Genomic DNA, 20,408 nt, shown 5'->3' with positions numbered 1-20,408 from the left:
AAGTTTTGGCAACAGAAGGAGAGGCTCTAACTACCTTGGGAAGAGAGGGAAGAACAGTTACCTGAGAAGCCCCTCAGCCTGGCCTACCTCCTGAGAAGGCACATCCTGTAACAGTAAAGTTTCTGCCTGAGACTCCATGGAAACTCCTGGCAAAACCTCTGGCTCCACTGAGCCTTCTAAAGAACCGACGTCCGGGACTGCGGTTCATCAACCCTAGGCTTCGCTGTTTGTCCTTGCGCTTCTTGGCGAAGCGCCGGAGCATCCGGCGGCATTTTATAATTACAACGCTTCCCAAACACTAACCTGGCACAGTCTAACCTCCTCTTAATAGTGCGTTTGTTAAACCTAGCACAAGAGCGGCAACCAACAACGTCGTGCTCAGGCCCTAAACAAGGTATACACAAGGTATGGTAATCCCTATGAGGTATCTGTTTCCCACAAGAAATACAGTTATTCACTTTTTTCTGACATCCGGTTAAATACTGAGGCAAGAAAAACCAAAATGTTCCCCAACGGGTACTTAGCCAACTCTGTTTCGGTCTGAAACTCCGGTTTGAAATATTTCAAACGCCAACCTGCACTCGCAAAACTGCTTCTGCATCGGACCATGCGGCAAAAAAGACTGAGGATATGACGTCGGTCATGCGCATTAGTACCCTGACGTACTGACGTCAGTCTAATGCGCCCTGACCGACGTCAGCCTTATACTCTGGTATTCGGGCCGACTGGACGCGGACTATACCCAATAGTAAGGACTGCAGCAATGGGGAATGAAGAACATCAGGCATCCCCATGTCCAAGTGATAAGGATGTCATCCTCAAACAACCTTACAGCCCTTGCTTACACTAACACCCTGAAATCCTTTACTCTATATAGTTTAACTTTAGGGAAAATTTCCACTGGTGCTCACTTAAAAACCATTAGCAGTAAACCCGCCCCCAAACACACACACCAAACAAATACATCATTTGATAATGGAAACTCTTTGGATTGCTCAGCAGCCCCATTTGTTTTACTGTTGACACTGGTAAGACAGACTAGTTGCAACACACAATCTGTCTGAGGTCAGGAGAAACAGTTAATGAAAAGTCACCCCTCCCCACATTATGTTTTATACAGTGGGAGACAGAAGTCCTGTCATTGGTTCTTTGCCCCTACAACGATCGAAGCAGAACCTTACCTCAATACAGGATTGCTTTTTCTTATACCTGGCTCCACAGCAAAGAGGGACATGGTCTTAACTATTAGCCTGATGATCAGAGTTGTATTAGCAGCTCGGGTACTGAAGAAATTGGTATGAAGGAAGTCAGCATCCAACACTGGCTCACTCAGAGGGAGGGGAAAGTACAGTTGTGTATACTTACCATAAATGTAGATGTTAAAAAGTGTATTCACTGTTGCATTTATCACACTTGGGTTACCCGGCCAGGGGTAGCCCTCAGTCGGCCCGAACACCAGAGGCTTAGTATTTCTGCATCGGTTGCTGTCGCTCCAGGACTGACATCAGGTAGTCAGTGTTATAAAATCAGGCAGCCGATGCCATTACATCAGTTTTTCTTGCCCCAAATAGGGAGCTAGGTTATGGTGGAAGAACACCACCAGCAGAAAGTAAACACCAATTAGCACTGTAATGAGTGAGTAAGAGAGAGGGAGAGAGACAGACAAGGGGGATGGAGGGTGGGAAACCACGACTGCAACAGTGAATACACTCAAACATCTACATTTATGTTAAGTGTACACAACTGTACTATGTTCTTCGTGTTTCACTGCTGCAGTCATTACACTTGGGTTGATTCCCAAAGCAGAAGTAAAGGATGGAGGCAGTCACAAATTGTTTGGGCCAGCTAGTATGCCCTGCAGGACTGCGGTTGCAAAGCCTGCCCTGGATTTGGAAGAGACAGGCAGGTGGTAATGCTTGGTGAAGCTATGAACAGAACTCCATGTGTTGCAGCCTCCAGGATGCCCCTGCTAGGGAGCCCTCTGAGAAAAGCTGCAGAGGTGGAAGTAGCCCTAGTGGAATGTGTTCTGACCCACTGTGGGGATGGTTTCCCGTGGTGTTTGGAACAGAAATGGATACAGTGTGCAATCCATTTGGAAATGGTTTGTTTGGATATGGCCTTGCCCTCTGCCCCTACTGCAAAGCTGACTAGTAACTGGTCAGTTTTTCCTAAAAGGCTTAGTCCTATCCATTTAGAATCTGAGCTGACGGTGCACATCTAGAGTGCAAGATCCTTTCCCCCTTATTTTGAGGCTTCGGGAAAAAGGTGGGCAAATGAACAGATTGACTGAGAGCCACACTGGACACCACCTTAGGCATGAAAGTTGGGTTAGTCCTGAGGGAGACCCTGTCAGCATGAAAAATGATGAAAGGTTCCACAGCCATGAGTGCTTGTAGCTCAGACACTCTTCTAGCTGAAGTGATGGCCAGAAGCAAGGCTGTTTTCCGAGAGAGAAATTTTAACTCTGCTGAAGCTGCAGGCTCAAAGGGTGGTAGCGTGAGCTTTTCCAACAAAGTTAAGGTCCCAAGCAGGGGTAGGGGCTCTTCTGGGTGGCCTTAAGTTGTTAGCCCCTCTAAGAAACTGCTTGATGAGAGGGTGAGAAAAGAGAGGTGGCTCTGTGCTGTAATGAGCAGAGATAGCAGAGGCATGAATTTTAATAGAGGAGAAGGATAGACCCCTGTGAATTAGGTCTGCTAGGTAATTCAGGATAAGAGTTAAGGAGGGCTGTGCTGGTTCAGCTCCTTTAGCTTGGATCCAGGAGTAATACTTTTTCCACTTGTCACCATATGATTTTCTAGTGCTGGGACGTCTGGCTTCATGTATAACGTCCAGGGCTTGCTTGCTTAGGCTGGTCACTGGAGGAGAGGTCAAGGAATAAGCCAGGCTACCAGGTTTAGGGTCTGCATTTGTGGATGCAAGAATTCTCCCTTCTGCTGGGTCAGGAGAGTAGGGATCTGAGGGAGGTGCCATGGAGGCAACGGTGACAGACTGCACAGTAGTGGGTACCAGTGTTGGCGTGGCCAGTCTGGGGCAATCAGGATTGCTCTTGGTTTTCCTCCCTTATTTTGAGTAGTACCCTTGAAAGAAGAAGTAGAGGGGGAAATGCATAGATCGAGAGGCTTACCTGTTGAAAGGATAGGGCACCCACTTTCCAGGCCTTGCTGTGAGGTGTTCCCTAGTGCAGAATTTGATGAGCTGGTGGATGTTGTGGGAAGCAAATAGGTCCACCTTCTGGGTACCCCATTTCTGGGTTATGAAGCTGAAGGTGTTGCGGTTTAATTACCACTTGTGTGGGTCTAGGAGATTTCTGCTCAAGTTGTCTGTTAGAGAGTTTTTGGTTGCCTGGCAGGAAGTGTGCTAGCAAGTGAATTTGCATGGCTGAAGCCATGTGCCAAAGGGTCATGGCTAGACTCTAGAGTGGGCAAGAGTGAGTTCCTCCCTGCTTGATGATGTACCACATCACTGTGGTGTTGTCTGTTCTGATTAGGAGAGGCCCCGGAGATAGTAGGGGTCTGAAAGCTGTCAGAGCATGCTGAACAGCTAGCATCTCTTTTTGGATGATGTGCAGGTGTATTTGATTTGGGCTCCAGTGGCCCTGAATGCACCTGCTGCCCAGGTGTGCACCCCAGGCATAGTCTGATGCGTCTGTGGTTAGGGTCTGGGCATCGTGGGGTTGTGAAAAGGGAAGGCCTTTGTTGTGATTGCATGCTACTGCCCACCAATGAAAATCTTTTCTTAGACAAGGTATGATAGGTATGACAGTTTCCAGATCCTGAGAATGTTTACACCAAAGGCTTTTCAAGTGCCACTGAAGTTTCCTCATATGCAGTCTGGCATATGGAATTAGTAGAATGCAGGAAGCCATGAACCCTAGAGCTTGCCGGTAACTGGGTTCTGGTGGCTAGCTGAGAGAAGTAGCCTGTGAGATAGGCTTGTTGTTCTGGAGTAAAGAATGCCATCTGGGATGCTGTGTCCAGGCTTGCTCCCAGGAATACAATTTTTTGACTGGGGACTAGTTTGGATTTCTTTTCATTTATAGTGTACCCCCAGTGAGATCAGTAGGTCCTTTACAAAGGTTAGGTGCTGCAACAGCTTTTCCTGATTGTCTGCCTGAGGCAGTTGTCCAAGTAGGGGTAAATTTGAATATTTCTTTGTCTGCAAAAAGCAATGGCTGGAGCCAGGCATTTTGTGAAAACTTTGGGAGCAGTGGATAAGCCAGAAGGAAGTGCAGAGAAATGATAGCTCATAGAGCTTGCCCTGAAATGTAGATATTTCCTGCAGGAGTCCCTGATTGGCATGTGCAGATATGCCTCTCTTAGGTCTAGGGTCACTAACCAAGCATCTTTGGATAGCATAGAAAGAAGCTGCTGGAGGGCGAGCATTTTGAATTTTGGTATCACCAGGAAGGTGTCCTCTTTTCTGGGTACACAGGAAAAGTCTGGAATAGAAACCTTGGCCTATCAGGTCTGCAGGCACTGGCTGCATTGCCCTCATGGAGAGCAGGGAAAGAACTTGGTTTTGGGCCTCTACCCACTAGTTTGGAGGAAGATCTGGGAACCCTTTTGGGGTAGGCAGTGTGTGGAAGTAAAATTTGTACCCATGGGAAACTAAGTTGAGGACCCAACGGTCATTAGTGATGGAGACCCAGTTTTTTGCATGGGAGGCAAGTTTTCCTCCTAGGGGCACAAGCGGGTGGGCAGAGGTAAGGGGTGGCGTTGAAAAGTCATTGTGAATTCTTGACATAAGGGGGTGGCTTAGCACTCCCTGTTTTAGAAGTGGAGGTACTCTATTGCTTAGATCTCTGCATTCCCTGGGACTGCTGTCTGGGGGGGGGGGTCTGCTTGCCCTAGTCTGAGCCGGCCTTGATACGGCTGGAAAGGACCAGTGCTTGAATGGGCAATGCCTACTGAACCTCGGTGGCTGGACTTGGTGCCAATACAACTGTCTTTGTTCAGTGGTCCGTCCAATAATTTTGATTTGACATGATCTGAGAAGGTCTGTTCCTTAAGCCAAGCATGCCTTCTAAGTACAGAACTTGTGACTGCTGCCCTGCAGGACGCTTCTGGGGCATCAAACCCACATTGCAGGGTGTGCTTAGTAACTTGGCTTGCAGAATGCATAAGCTCCTGTAATTCCTTATTTTCTGCACAAGCTGGAAAGGTAGATCATTTCTTTTTAAGTTCCATTGTATGTTGTTGGTATTTCAACACATGGAACTGAATTTAAATCTAATGGCAAGAGTTGCAGAAGTGTATACTTTTTTACACCATCTGTCTGAAGCTTGGGAATCCCTGTCTGAAGGGGTGGGATTCTTAGATGTGGTTGCTTTTACTCCTTTAGGTCCTTGGGAGAAGACCACTGGGTCAGCTGTAGGATTTTTGAGGAGAAATTTGTGAGAGTCAGGGACTCTAATACCAGTCAGGTTTCTTGGGAGCAGGTGGTAGGGTGTCAGAGGAGTTGAACTAGATTCCATGAAAACGTCATCCACAACATCCAAGATAGGAGAAATAGATAAGGGTCTGTGTTGTGGAAAACCTAAAAATTCCCAGAGTCTCTTTTTGGACTGAGGATAATCGGGGTTTCACCAAAAAAAAAATCCTCTTGAGGAGAGGCAGAAGGAATGGATTCCTCTGCATCTGAATCCTCATAAGCAGACAAGGGCATGTCTTCATAATCAGAAACCTCAGTCTCGGATTCCTGGTCAGATAAGGCTGCTGGGGACAAATCTCTTTCTTTTAGAAGGGGTAGGCTGGCTTCCCCTAATCAGCATAAGGTCTTCTGCCATTTTAAGCATTTGAAACTGAGGCATGGAAGCAGGTGCTTGAGCTTGGGTCGTTTTTTTACGCGTAGTTTGTACCTTGGGCCTTAGGAACTCAGTAGTTTTATAAAGAACTGAAGACATGAAAAAAGTTGGTTTGTGTCGAATATCGGTAATGCGAATAACTTCCTCGGAAGCCGGTGCCTGCTCAGCGGCTCCGGACCCATCCAAGGTAGAATACCGCCCTTTAAAAACTGCCTGAAAAGTCTCGAGGCATACCAGACTCCAAATGGGTCTCGGTAGCGGCCTGCGAATCCATAGAAGCGGGCATCAGGGGCTGCGAAAGTGCCTCACTGAGTACCGGTGAACTGGTGACTAGCTTAACGGAAGCGTCATCGGCAGTTTTGGACCTTGCTGTCTCTGTCTTTATCCTTAAGTTTTTTCGGGAGATATGTAGTCGGATGGCTTACCGAAGCCATTTCGGAATACGGAGATTGAAAGCGAAAGTATTTAGCTACGATAAGGGCCTGACGAGGTATAGTTCTGGCATTGAACAAAGCACAAAACCGACAGCGAGGGACGTCGTGGTCTGGGCCTAAACAGGTGACGCAGTAAGAATGGAAATCTCGGTGTGGTATTTGCTTTCCACAGGCAAAACAATTAACTTTTTCTGACATCAGTTAGAGCAAGAAAAAAATGATCCCCAATGGAGTAGTTAGCTTTATAAGACTTCAACTTCAAATTTGGAAACAAAAACTCAGGTAGCGGCCGACCGGAACTCGTGCGGACTGCTTCTGCTTCGGGCTCCTCAGCAAGAAAGACTGATGTAAAAAAAAAAAAAAGTATTATTTGCAGCAGAAGCATGCATTTTGGTCCTTGCCAAGGCATGTAATGGTACCCTTCATGGTGCACATATGGAAAATGACACACCCTTAGAAAAAAGGCACTGGATACCCATGCATGTGTTGAGGCACATGTAACTACCTAGGGAATGGAGAAGGTCCAAAAAATAAAAATTTGGTGACTTCTCAATCGATAACTACCTGCCGTGATTAGACAGAGCCACATTGAGGAAATATGAGTCCAGGATCACTGCGGCTGATTATCAGTAGGCAGTGGGGAATAAAAAAAATACTACTTTTTGTACATCACAGTGCTTCCTATAGAAAGGCCAAGACTCAAAGGCAGTTCCTTGAGACTACACCTTTTTATCTTCCTTTAGCCCTTTAAAAACTGTCTGAAAAGCATTATAAAAAGTCAGTTTCTTATTTTATTTTGTTTTCCTAAGAGGTTTCATCAGCTGTCACCGTCTAGAAAATGCTTCATGAGTAACCAAGCAGAAAACATGCAACAATAGCCCTGAAGCAAGCATCAACAGCATTATTTCCTCATTACACCATATGCTTTTCCACCCTTTCAGCAGTTACAAATAGTCTAGTTATTCTATCTTTAAGAGAAACAATTTTCAGTCAATCCAAGAATACCCCACTGGTATTGCACCATATGAGTTTGGCAAAAAAAAAAAAGACCCTTGTGCTAAAATAGCTGGAATCTCGTGTCTGAGAAATTTTTCTAAATTTCACTCTCCATCAGGAGGTAGTTTTTAGACCTGGCACTATTTTACATTTCACAGAAGCCCCACAGAAACACCTGGACCTGCAATCACTGCTAACAAAAATGTTTGTGCTTTTCCATAGCCAAAAATAATTTACCTGTTGTGAGTAAGGGCAAGCAATTTGTTCTAATGAACTGTGAAACACATCTTCAAAGGCCAATCACAGGAATAATAGCTGAAAGCCTAAACTGCTCAATTCCCAGCAGCTTCATATACCTCTTTCAGTAAGGACAGCTCACTAAACTCCTTGCCTCATTTAAAGTGTTCTCCCTATTTAAAAAGTCCATCATAATCAGAACAGCCTAAGATGGGGAACCTGATTAAAATAGGATCAGAATCCTCATCACTTGCACAGTCAGGACAGAATATTGTTAGCCTATAAATGGCAGATCCTTTTCATCCCCTCTTCCAAGTCTGTTAGGTTGGGCAGCTTTTTAATCCCCACTCATTTCAAATACAGAGTGCCTGCTCGGGTGCCTGAAACGCAGCAAGATAATTAGGCATCCACAAGACTGGCAACCACTCTGTAGAGACATAGATCGCAGATATCTTATAACTTCATAGGTGTTTAACAGGCTAATGACCACAGTGGCTTTTTAATCCTAGCCATGCATCCCAAATCTCTAATAAGTTCTGGTACCCTTGATAAGTGTAAGCAAAGGCTTGGGAGATGAAATCTTCACTGGCTACCTGTGTCCATTAAAGACAGGTGCCAAATCAGGGATGAATTTCCTGTTCCCTATCCAACTGTCCAAGTTAGGCTTGAACTGGGTTAGGAAGGATCTTTGTTTCACAAGGATGAGGAACCTCTTCTAGAGAAGGGGCAAGTCTCTGTGATGCATACCTGTCTCTCCAGCAGGTCCTACTTATATCACAGACAAGGTTTAAGTCTTTAGAACAGGTAATTCTGGTGCTGTTTTGCAAATCTGAGGAGGCCCATCAGGGTGGGATCTGACAATGCCTTGTCTGACAGACACAGATCTCCCATCAACAGACTGTAAGAGACAGAATACAGAGATAGGTCTTTGTGCCAGCCTGCAGAGTATATGCTACTTATGCCCTGTATTCTTTTAATGAGGAACCTCTGTGGAGGTCCCAATTCATGGATGTGTCAGGTTAGGTGCATACCTAAGGGGGCATTGTACTCAATGAGAGGGCTGATGAATACAGTGGAACAATAACTCCCTTGGGTTTTGATGCCATACCTTTGTTTATAAGTTGCACAACACGGAATGATTTCCACAATACCATAGACAGGTGATGGTCAAGGGCTAGAGTACTGTCTGTGTGTGTCCCCAAGTCTGACTACAGAGTCAACTCTTAGGGGTGTGTTGTTAATATGATAGTTACCAGGGATGAATGACTTTCCAAAGGATACTATTATGCATTTCTTGGCATTTAATTTCAATCCATAGCTCTGACACCAGTTATTTGTATGTCAGCCCTTCCTGGAGAACATTAGTGTGGGGGGATTCTATGGCTGCTCCTAATTTGCAATCATCTGCAAATTTAGACAGACAGTGGCCTCTGACATTGGCCAGGACTTCAGAGAAATAAATGCTGAAAAGAAGCAGTCCTAGAACCGTTCCTTGAGTGACTACACTTGTGACTGGCTTTTTTGTAGACGTGGACTCCCCAACTCTAACTTCCTGGGTCCTGTGAGACAGCTGGCTATTCACTGGGTGACATAAGGCTTTATATACCAAATGTCTTGAGTCTGTCAACAATGTCCGAGTGGAGTAGTGTGTCAAATGCAGCCAGGACAAGGTAGGCATTGTGAACCATTTTGCTCTCATACATTGCTTTGGTGATATTCTCAAAGTCGCCCACAAGGCTGAGTAGGCATGACTTGCCCTTAACAAAACCAAATTGGGTTGAGTCCAGTGTTTGGAGGTTTCCTATTTCATTACTAATCATTGCCACAATAATTCTTTCCATGGCTACATGAGAGACTACTGAGACTTATGGGTCTTGGTGTTTAAAGGGTCTGTAGAGGGCCCACCTTTGTGCAGAAGGATTACTATCTAGATGTTCTTTTCTAATCCATGACAGTGTGCTTCTGATCAGATGGCTAATGCACTGAAATCTGACAGTCAGGAGCACTGAAATCTGACAGTCAGGAGGACCCACCATAAGAGGGAAAACCTCCTTACTGTATCCCAGATAACCTGTGTTTTGTCTGATGACACTAACAGGACCAGGCGGAGAAGGAATGGGAGAGAGCAGTCAATGCTGGCTCATCTCACCCTGGGGGGAGGGAGGCTGCCCAGATTGGCTGTAACAGCAACATTAAAAGTATGGTGAGCTCTGCAAAGCAAGCAGCATACCTCTTGGTCAGGATACTACCCATATACCTCCAAAAGGCAGACACTGCAAAGCTTTGCTGGGTGGTGGGGGTTAAGGCACACTTTCTGGCAACAGTACAATACTGCAAAGTCCTCTATGTCCTCAGTGGCTTGGTCCTGGACATGGGTCTGACGAATCTCAGGTGAGGCTAAGATGTGTCCAGCAGACATGAAGAAAAAGGAGAAGAGCACACTGTCAGCTGCAGGAAGGGAAAAAAAGTGCACCACTGAGGACTTCCCACTTTTATGAATGCAATACACTTTCCACATCATGTATACTAAAATTTTTAAACCAATAAAATGCTGCTTAATTTGTCCATGTTACATACCCTAAGACTGTCTATAGAATGTGCAGTTCTGAAAATTGTGTCTTCATAAGTTAAGACACATAATTGGGTCCTAACCATGTGTATTAATTCCTCTGGGCATATTAGTCCCATATACATTACTTGTACTACTTTTACTTTCCATGCAGACACTATACTCAAACTGTGCAAGATATTATCTGTTTTCTGGCTCAGTTTAGGTTGCCCTCAGTAAAAGAGTGCATTATGACTCAGCCATTCCCAGAGTCTCCAGAAATAAAATTATATAAAACATGCTTATACTTTTTATTACTATAAAATTGTGAAAGTTAACAAGTCTCAAACTTTGGCCTTCTAAGTGCACTAGCTATTTTCAGCATCATTACACATCAAAACTTTTATACAAATTAAGTGAATCCAGACAACTAAAGGATAAAATTGCTACTGGAACACTGCATGTATGATATAAGATCTTTACACGGGAGTAGAACAAAAAACAGGGGCAAGTAAAACACTTCATTAAATTGCATACAGTGCTTAAAGGGTGACAAGTCCAAATAACTACCCCATAGCTGCATGCATATACCACACATGCCCACAGCACCAATCTTCCAGTCTGCCTGTCACAGTGACCACCACCATGCTGGCTTCACAGAAGTATTACCTGGTGATAAATGCAGTACAATTGGACAGAAAAACAATTTACAGCAACAGACAACCTTTTTGTCATAGAAAGCAGCAAAAAAAGCCAGTGACTAGTTTCCTTGAGCGGTAATACAACAGCATAACAATGCAGAGACAGGGGACACAAAATGGATTCACTGTTAGCAGTACAATGTAGTCACCACAGAAACTGCACATGGGCAAAGAATGGAAGCAACAGATGGTACGCAATGCAGTAGTTCTGTCTCCTACAAGACATGCAGAGACAGATGCTGTCTCTGCTGTAATACTGGCAGATGGAAACTTAGCAACACTGTCCCAAGTTCCATAAGCTGCTACATCACCAGAATGCTTCAAGCTGCTTTATGATCATAAGCTGCAGTTCAGCATGGCAGAGACATGACACAGCCCACCAGCTTTGTTGTTATTTTACTAGTGGCAAAAGAAACAGAGAATTTCAGTTAGTGAACCTCATCATTGTGGAGCCTTGCTGAGGTGAAGTACAAATACCTGCCTTCTTGCTTTGTGTGCCAGCCATACCAGGGTGGAGGAGGAGCACTTTACAGGTCAACCTTTTTTAGGTAGCATAGCAAAGAGAATTGCAGCATTGCACTGCTGCACAGCTATGGAGTGCAAATCACGGTGAGCCAAATTATAGGGGGTCAACAAAGAGGACAACTACACAGAAAACAGTCTCTCAAAGTTCAAATAAAGGGGAACACTTTTCTAGGTCTCCTTCCCCAATATGCTAACAACCCCAGCAAGAGTGACTGAAGAATGCAGAATTTGAAGTACTGCCATCTGACCAACAGAGAAGAGTCTTCAGAAAAACAGGAGGAAAGGGGACCAGCAATGACAAATTTGCAAACAAAAGGTCACGTTGTTGAAAGTACAGTTGTGTACACTTACCATAAATGCAGATGTTAGAGTGTATTCACTGTTGCAGTCATTACATTTGGGTAATCTGCGGGCAGGTTGCCCTCCGTCGGCCTGAATAACAAAGTCTTGGGTCCTGCGTCGGTTACTGCATCCTCTTCCATGACGTCAGGTCGTCAGGGGGGTATAAAACATGCAGCAGACGCCATTTTAATCAGTTTTTCTTGCCCAAGATGTCAGGTGCCTCCCAAATGGGGTGCAAAAATGTATATAAACTGTAAATATATAAATGCACCTTAGAAACATAAAATTTACGTTCAACTAAAAGCAAATACACCACAAAGGCTTTTGAGTATAGTGAAGGAAAGAAAAGGTATAGAATGGGGGATGGTGGGTGGGTAACTCGGACTGTAACAGTGAATACACTCAAACATCTACATTTATGGTAAGTGCACACAACTGTACTATGTCCTTCGTGTTTCACTGTTGCAGTCATTACATTTGGGTAGAATCCCAAAACTATGGATGGGAGGATGGAACTAAACAGCATTAAGTGCAGCTATAACGCCCTGCAGGACTGCAGTGGCAAAGCCTGCCCTGGATTTAGAGAAGAGAGGTAAATGATAATGCTTTGTGAACGTATGAACAGAGATCCAAGTAGCAGCTTCTAGAATGTCTTTGGTTGGGACCCCTCTGAGAAAAGCTGCTGAAGTAGAGGTAGCCCTGGTGGAATGGGATCTGATCCCCTTGGGCACAGGTTTACCATGGTGCAAATAGCAAAAAAGAATCTGCTTTGATATAGCCTTCCCCTCTGATCCTGCAGCAAATGCTACCAGTAGTTGCTCATACTTTCTTAGAGATTTTGTCCTGTTTAAGTAGAATCTTAGTTGTCTGTGTACATCCAATGAATGCAGAATCCATGTTCTGCGGATTTGGGAAAAATGTTGGCAGGTGAATGGTCTGGTTAAGAGCATACTAGATACCACCTTAGGCATAAAAGAAGGATTGGTCCTGAGGGCCACCCTGCTCGGGTAAAATATAATGAAAGGCTCCACTGCCATGAGAGCCTATAGTTCGTAAACCCTTCTTGCTGAATTGACTGCCAAAAGAAAAGCTGTCTTCCAAGATAGAAATTTTATATCCGCAGTAGCTGCTGGTTCAAAAGGAGGCAGGGTGAGTTTTTCCAGCACAAAATTGAGGTCCCATGCAGGAGTTGGTGTTCTCCTGGGAGGCCTTAAGTTTTTAGCCCCTCTGAAATGCTGTTTAAGCAGTGGATGAGAAAAGAAGGGAGGCTCTGTGTTGTAATGAGCCGAGATGGCAGAGGCATGGATTTTTATTGAAGAAAAAGATAGGCCCTTGTCAGGCATCTCAGTTAAGTATTGTAAAATGTGAGGAATATTGGGCTTTGCTGTGTCTATTCCTTGTGCTTGGTTCCAAGCACAGAATTTCTTCCATTTATCAGCGTAAGATTTTCTAGTACTAGGCCTTCTGGCTTCTAAAATGACATCCATCACAGGTTTACTGAGAGATGTGGTTTGAATAATTAGTTGATTAGCCATGCTGCAAGATTCAGAGTTTGGAGCAGAGTGTGCAGAATTTGATAGTTCTACTGAGACCGTAAATGACGTGTTTGAGGCAAGTACCACGGAGGAAGGTGTGACATTCCTTAGAAGCGGGTACCAGTGCTAGCGAGGCCAGTCCAGAGCAATTAGTATCATTTTTGTTTTTTTCTGTCTGACTTTTAGTAAGACCTTGGAGAGTAGAGGCAAAGGGGGAAAGGTTTTTTTCAGCTGAAGGATAGAACATCCACTTTCCATGCTTTTTTGTGATGAGTTCTTGTGCAGAATTTGTCCAGCTGATAGATCTATTTGCCTCTCCCCAAAACTATGTCTGGGCTCCCCCATTTCTGTGTTAACATGCTGAAGATTTGTAGATCCAGTTTCCATTTGTGCGGGTCCATAAGATTTCTGCTTAGGTCTGCCAGACTATTTTGCTTTCCTGGCAGGAACTGAGCTTGAAGATGTATTTGGTAAGTCAAGGCTGTGTTCCACAAGGCCATGGCTAGTCTGCAAAGGGGGTAGGAATGGGTAATTTACCACATAACTGTGGTGTTGTCCGTCTTTATCAGTAGCTGTCCTGGAGGAAGCAAGTCCTTGAAAGCTGTCAGAGCACTCTGAACAGCTAGCATTTCTTTCTGGTTGATATGCAGATGCATTTGGTTTGGGCTCCATTTGCCCTGAATGCATCTCCCTGCCAGGTGGGCCACCCAAGCATAGTCTGATGTGACTGTAGTTGGGGTTTGGGTGGCAGGGGGTATAGTGAATGATAGTCCCTTGTTTTGGTGACATGTCTCTGCCCACCAAAAACTCCTGTTGTAGGCAGGGAATGAGAGGAATCATTGTTTCCAGGCTGTGACAATGCTGACTCCATAAACGTTTTAGGTACCACTGAAGTTTCCTCATATGCAGTCTCGCATATGGAATTAGTAGAATGCACGAGCCATGAACCCCAAAGCCTGCAGAATCTGTCTTGCAGATAACTGGGTTTTTGTTGCAATTTGTTTGAAGTATGTTGTCAATTGCATGTTTGTCTGGCGTGAGGTAAGCCATCTGGGCAGTTGTATTCAAGCTTGCACCCAGGAATGTAATTATTTGAGAGGGTACCAGTTGTGATTTCTTTTCGTTTATGGTGTACCCCAGAGGCATGCTAGAAGCCTTTTTACAAATGCTAGATGTTGAAGAAGAGTGTCCTTGTCCTCTGCCTGAATGAGACAATCGTCCAGATAAGGATAAATTTGAATGTATGTCTGCAGAATGCAATTACTGGTGCCAGGCACTTTGTAAAGACCCTGGGTGCAGTAAATAAGCCAAAGGGCAGTGCAGAGAATTGGTAATGCAAAAAAACTGCTTTGAAGCGGAGGTATCTTCTGCAGGATTCCCTTACTGGGATATGCAGGTATGCCTCTAAGTTTAGAGTTACTAGCCAAGCATTCCTGCCTAGCATAGGCAGTAGCTGTTGTAAAGTCAGCATTTTGAATTTTGGAATGTCCAGGAACGTGTTCAGAATCTATAAGTCCAGTACTGGACGCCATGAATTGTCTTTTCTGGTTACCAGGAAAAGTTTTGAATAAAATCCTTGTCTTTTTTCCTTTTCTGGTACCGGCTGAATAGCCCCATATCCATGAGGGGCATGACTTGTTTTTGGGCCTCTGCCCACTGGTTTTGTGGCAGATCTGGAAATCCGTTTGGAATTGGCAAAGTGTGGAAATTAAATCTGTACCCCTGGGATACTATGTTTAATACCCACTTGTCCTGGGTAATTAACTGCCAATTTTGAGCATGAAGTGCTAGTTTTCCCCCCAAGGGGGCTGCCAAAAGATAAGTGCTTGGAGATGGTAGAGGAAAGTCATTGAGACGCTTACTGTAGGGTTGTGCTTTGTTTCCTCCAGATTTGGAGGTGGAGGCACCCCATTGCTTTGACCTGTAAGAACCCTGTGATTGATATCTGGAGCCTTTTGAGTGCCTGGGTTTGCCCCGAGTGGCTCTGTTGGACACAGGAAAGGACCAATTTTAGTAGGCTAGTGCCTACTGAACCTGGGTGGCTGCACTTGCAAGAAATCTTTTACAGTTTGCATGGATTTAGCTTTGTCTTCCATTTTCTTTAAAACCTCTTCTGCCTGATAACCAAACAGAGTATCATGCTGCAAAGGGGCATCCAATAATTTAGCTTTAACATGATCAGGCAGATTTTGCTCCTTGAGGCAGGCATGCCTTCTAATCACAGATCCAGTAACGGCAGCCCTACAAGAGGCCTCCAAGGAATCAAAACCACATTGCAAAGTATGCTTTCCAACCTGTTCTGCTGAATGCAATAAATCCTGTAACTCTATTTTCCACACAATCAGAAATCAACATCACTTTCTGTTTCTGTAAGCCCATAACATGCTGTTGATATTTAAGCATATGAAACTGGCAGTTTAAAGCCCCGATTGCTAAGGTTGCAGACGTATAAACCTTCTTACCCAATCTACCCAGCGCCCTGGAATCTCTATCAGAAGGGGTACGATTTTTGGCTGTAGAAGCCTTAACAAGAAATTTGTGAGAGTCAGGAACCCTGTAATATCTGTCTGGCTTACAAGGAGCCGGAGGCAGGGAATCAAGAGCCATGCTTGATTCCGAGAACACATCATCAACAATGTCTAATACAGGAGGTATTGCCAGAGGCCTATGCTGAGGAAGAAGGAAATCCCCAAACCTCTTTTTTGATTCAGAGAAGTCCTGACTCTCCCAGTGAAAATGTTCCCTTAAAGTATGCAAAGTCTCTCCAAAAGAGAGATCCTAAGGAAGAGATGCAGATGGGAAGGATTCCTCTGCATCAGAATCCTCAGAGTGGAAAAGAAAATTCCTGATCAGAAGAGGAATCAGAAGAAATGGAAACCTGATCTGAAGATTCATAATCAGTGCCTTGCCTAGGCCTATTAGCAGGGGGGGGGGGGGTTGGGAACCCCTGATCAAGGCAATTAAATCCTCAGCCATTTCTATTATTTGTTTTTTAGGCATAGGGGCCTGAGCACATGGCGCATGCGTCATTTTTTAGACATAGAAGTTGTTTTTGACCTTGTCTTTGTTGCTGGCGTCGGTTTAATGTAAAAATGTTGAGGCCTGAAAACACCCTTAGAAGCCGGTGCCTGCTCAGCAGCTCCGGACCCATCCAAGGGAGACACATCTGCGGCTTCAATACTTTGCGAATCTCGTAGCATACCGGACTCCGAATGGGTCTCAGTAGAGGCCTGCGACTCAAAAGTAGCGGGTATCAGGAGCTGGGAAAGCGCCTCACTGAGTACCGGCGAACCGGCGACTGGCTTAGGAGAAGCTTCGCCGTCTGTTTTGGACCTAGATGGTCTGTCTTTTTCCTTGCGTTTTTTGGGAACTCCGGCAGTCGGATTGCTAACAGACGACATTTCAGGGTAGTTAAATCTTGAACCAAAATATTTAGAAGCAAAAATACACCGATGCTTAATAGTGCGTTGGTTAAATTTAGCACAAAACCGACAAAAAGGCACATTGTGATCAGGGCTTACGCAAGGAATACAGTACAAATTAAAATCCTTATGAGGTATTTGCTTCCCACAAGTAATGCAATTATTAACTTTTACTGACATTGGTAAGGAACAAGAAAAAGTTTCCCCAACAGGGTACTTAGCTTTACTTTGAAGACTTCGGTTCTGAAACTCGAATACAAAAATTTCAGGAGTCGGCAGACTGGCACTTGCGAACTGCTTCTGCTTCGGGCACTGCACAGCAAGAAAGATGGATTAAAATGGCATTGGCTGCATGTTTTATACCCCTGACAATCTGATGTCATGGAAGAGGAGACAGCAACCGACGCAGGACCCAAGACTTTGTTATTCAGGCCTACAGTGGGCAACTTGCCAGCAGATTACCCAAATGTAATGACTGCAACAGTGAAACATGAAGAACATCAGTACAGTACAAAAGCAAATGATTACTACCTACTAGCCACAGATGGAGATAATACTGTAGAGTAAGGTGCAAAGGAGAAACACCACCAGTTCCCTGCAATGCTGACATACTGTGTAAAATGAACAGAAAAGGAAGGAAAGCAGCTCTGCCTGCAGTGTTTCCAATTAATGCCTACAAGGCAGCAGTGAAGTGGAGTTTGCAAGCATGAAACAGGTACAGGTCCATCTGCATTGTCTGCCACAAGTGACTTCGTGACACTGAATGAAAGTGAAACAGATATTTTGTCATACTGCCATCTACTGATAACGAAAGGTATGGAGCAGTGATGGAAGAGTACTTCTCATAAAAGGGTCTCTGCCATTACTAAGTAAAAGAAAAAAAGCTGTACTGCAATTACTTGGTGGTGTGGGTAATGCAGCAAGGCATTTTTTTGGTGGCAAGGTCATCATTCTTTGGAAGCAAACCAAACATTTTTGCACACGCTAAAAAAATAAATAAAAACAGCTGCCCAAACATAGTGGCGTCATCTAAATCACAAAGAAAAACAAAAGCAAATAAATGCACTGGCTTGCAAAAAATACCAAGAACATCAGCCATTCTCTTTGCTAAACTAGCTAAAAAGGATGACGTGTAAAATGTTTTTCCTCTACCCTTGTACGGCTGGCATACAAAGCAAGAAAGTGGGTATTTGTACTTCAAGCAAGGAAGACTGCACAATATTGACAGGGTTCACTAAATAAAATTCTCTCTGATTTGCATGTGTTTCTAAATATTTTACAATACCACATTGTGAATACGTTTTAAAAAGCAGTATTGCCTTTACACAATTTTCATATCCCCCCTTCATCTTACCTTGAGATCACACGTGGTGTTAATGAGTAAATTGGATGGTTTCAGGTCCCGGTGCAGCACATTGGCAGAATGGATATACTTTAGGCCTCGCAGGATCTGGTAGAGGAAGTAGCAAATGTGATCATTGCTCAGCTGTTGAGTCTTTAACAGTTTGTACAGGTCAGTTTCCATGAGGTCCTGCACAATATAGCTGACATGAAAAGTCAAGGAAATAAAACCCCCAAAAAAAATTGCTTATGCAAGATGCACTACTGATTAACTGTTTCATATGAAGGAGCACCATGAGGCAAGTACAGGTGAGCTGGAGGGGGGGACTTCTAAATACACCCCTCTTGCAAAAAAAAAAAAAAAAAGTTCTGCAGCTGTTTCCACAGCAACTGAAGCACTTTCCTCTTTTATTCATCATGTATGCTACGTTACTATGGAAACAAGAAAACGTTTCCCTTCATTAACTCTGTTACATACAATGTATAAAATGAACTAGTAATGTAAAAGTCAATTTTTTATCCTTCAATACAGACATCTGCAAGAATTCAAGCCTCTTAAAATGAAAATCCACAATAAAACTAACTACTGCAAGTACAATGATGTAGTTACATCACAAACCAAACAACTTCACTGCTGGCAATTTCCCTCTTATGCCTCTAGGAAAAATGCAAAGTTAGTCAGCTGTGTGCAGTACAGAAAGGGATAACCTGAAGGTAACTGGAAAATTAACCAACTCCATGCTCTACTAGGAGTGAAAGATGTGGCTGTTGACACACATTCACAACACAAACTTGAAAAATCCATGAATGTAAATGGTAGTGAAGGCAAACATCTCTGCTGTTGCTATCACTATTTTAAAAAGACAACCTTCTGACACACAGTCTGTATGCCAACACAGACTCTCTCGTATATAAATGAACATCACGGTACTTGAGAAAAGTCTGCTAATAATGTCTACTGAAGCAGTTTATGAATAAAAACAAAGAATTTGTCACTATTTCATAGCAAATTTAACTGTAAGGAAAGGAAGAGCCTCCCAACAAAAAAAAAAATTCAGAGCAAGTTGTACATAATCAACAAAATTTACAAGACTTCAATAAACAGCACTAACCTCATGTCCATACAGACAATGCAAGAGAAAAAAACAGCCAACGTTCTTCAGGAAAAATGTACAGTGTATTTGGAGGAAAGGAGGTCAGGGAATATTACCAGCAACACTTGTTAAGATACCATAACTGGCAAACACAACTATCTCTGGAACTTCAGTTATATATGAAGCTTAGCATCTTGTATCTCTCTGTAGCTAACTCATTCTAAAAGCATCAAAACAGGTTCTCATATCATAGAAAAGTACAGTTTTGTACCTACCATAAATGTAGATGTTCGAAGATCCACATTGCTGCAGTCCTTACACTTGGGTAGTCTGCTGTCCTCGGTCGGCCCGAATATCAAAGTATAAGGCTGACGTCGGTCAGGACGCATTTGACTGACATCAGGACGTCAGGGTACAAATGCGCATGACCGACGTCATATCCTCAGTCTTTTCTTGCCCCAGATGTCAGAAGACCCTAAAAATAAAGGTCAAAACCAAAAGACAGCAAACAACCAACCAACCACCCTTGCACTAACTATATGTACAATACATACAATATACACAAAATGTACAACCCAACCCACACAACCACCTCTAACTACAGAGGGAAAGGAGGGAGGGTAAATTGGACTGCAGCAATGTGGATCTTGAACATCTACATTTATGGTAGGTACAAAACTGTACTATGTTCTTCATCTCACATTGCTGCAGTCCTTACACTTGGGTAGAATCCCAAAGCAGAGGTAAGGGAGGATGGCCAACTACAAGGAAGCAGGAGCTGCCAAAATGCCCTGCAAAACAGCAGTGGCAAAACCAGCCCTGGACTTAGAGTAAAGTGGCAGGTGATAATGCCTAGAGAAAGTATGCACAGAACTCCAAGTAGCTGCCTCCAAAATATCCTTGGTTGCCACTCCCTCAAAAAGCTGTTGAAGTGGCAGTGGCCCTAGTGGAATGAGGCCTAATCCCAGCTGGAATCTCCTTGCCATGATGGGAATAACAGAAAGCAATGCAAAACCCAATCCACTTAGAAATAGTTTGTTTTGACACAGGCTTGCCCTGAGAACTCAAAGCAAAAGAAACAAACAACTGCTGAGACTGCCTGAACCCTTTAGTTCTGTCCAAATAATAACGCAACTGCCTGTGAACATCTAAAGTGTGCAAAATCTTTTCCCCTTTATTTTGGGGATTTGCATAAAAAGTAGGCAAATGAATAGTTTGGTTTAAAGCCACACTAGAAACCACCTTAGGCATAAAGGAAGGATTAGTACGTAATGATACCCTATCCTTATGGAAAATCAAGAAAGGCTCAACCGCCATAAGGGCCTGTAATTCAGAAACCCTTCTTGCAGAGGTAATGGCCAACAAAAAAGCAGTCTTCCATGATAAATATTTCAACTCAGCAGTAGCTGCAGGCTCAAAAGGTTGTAGAG

The 20,408-nt window shown here is 43.9% G+C and overlaps 1 protein-coding gene across 1 annotated transcript in view; it reads right to left on the bottom strand.

The window, feature by feature from the left end:
- The window catches only part of MAPK3 (mitogen-activated protein kinase 3), an 846,228-nt gene that overhangs the window by 497,692 nt on the left and 328,128 nt on the right, over positions 1–20,408 (bottom strand). Inside the window, exon 3 of the mRNA XM_044086276.1 lies at positions 17,898–18,087. Coding sequence (XP_043942211.1) covers positions 17,898–18,087 — 190 coding nt within the window. The remainder of the gene's footprint in view (positions 1–17,897; positions 18,088–20,408) is intronic.

The sequence above is a fragment of the Protopterus annectens genome, chromosome 10.part0 (assembly GCF_019279795.1).
Source record: "Protopterus annectens isolate FY-2018-M chromosome 10.part0, PAN1.0, whole genome shotgun sequence".
Classification (NCBI taxonomy): Eukaryota; Metazoa; Chordata; order Ceratodontiformes; family Protopteridae; genus Protopterus; species Protopterus annectens.
The sequence above is the reverse complement of the archived record's forward strand: the minus strand, read 5'-3'. Positions and strand labels throughout refer to the sequence as shown.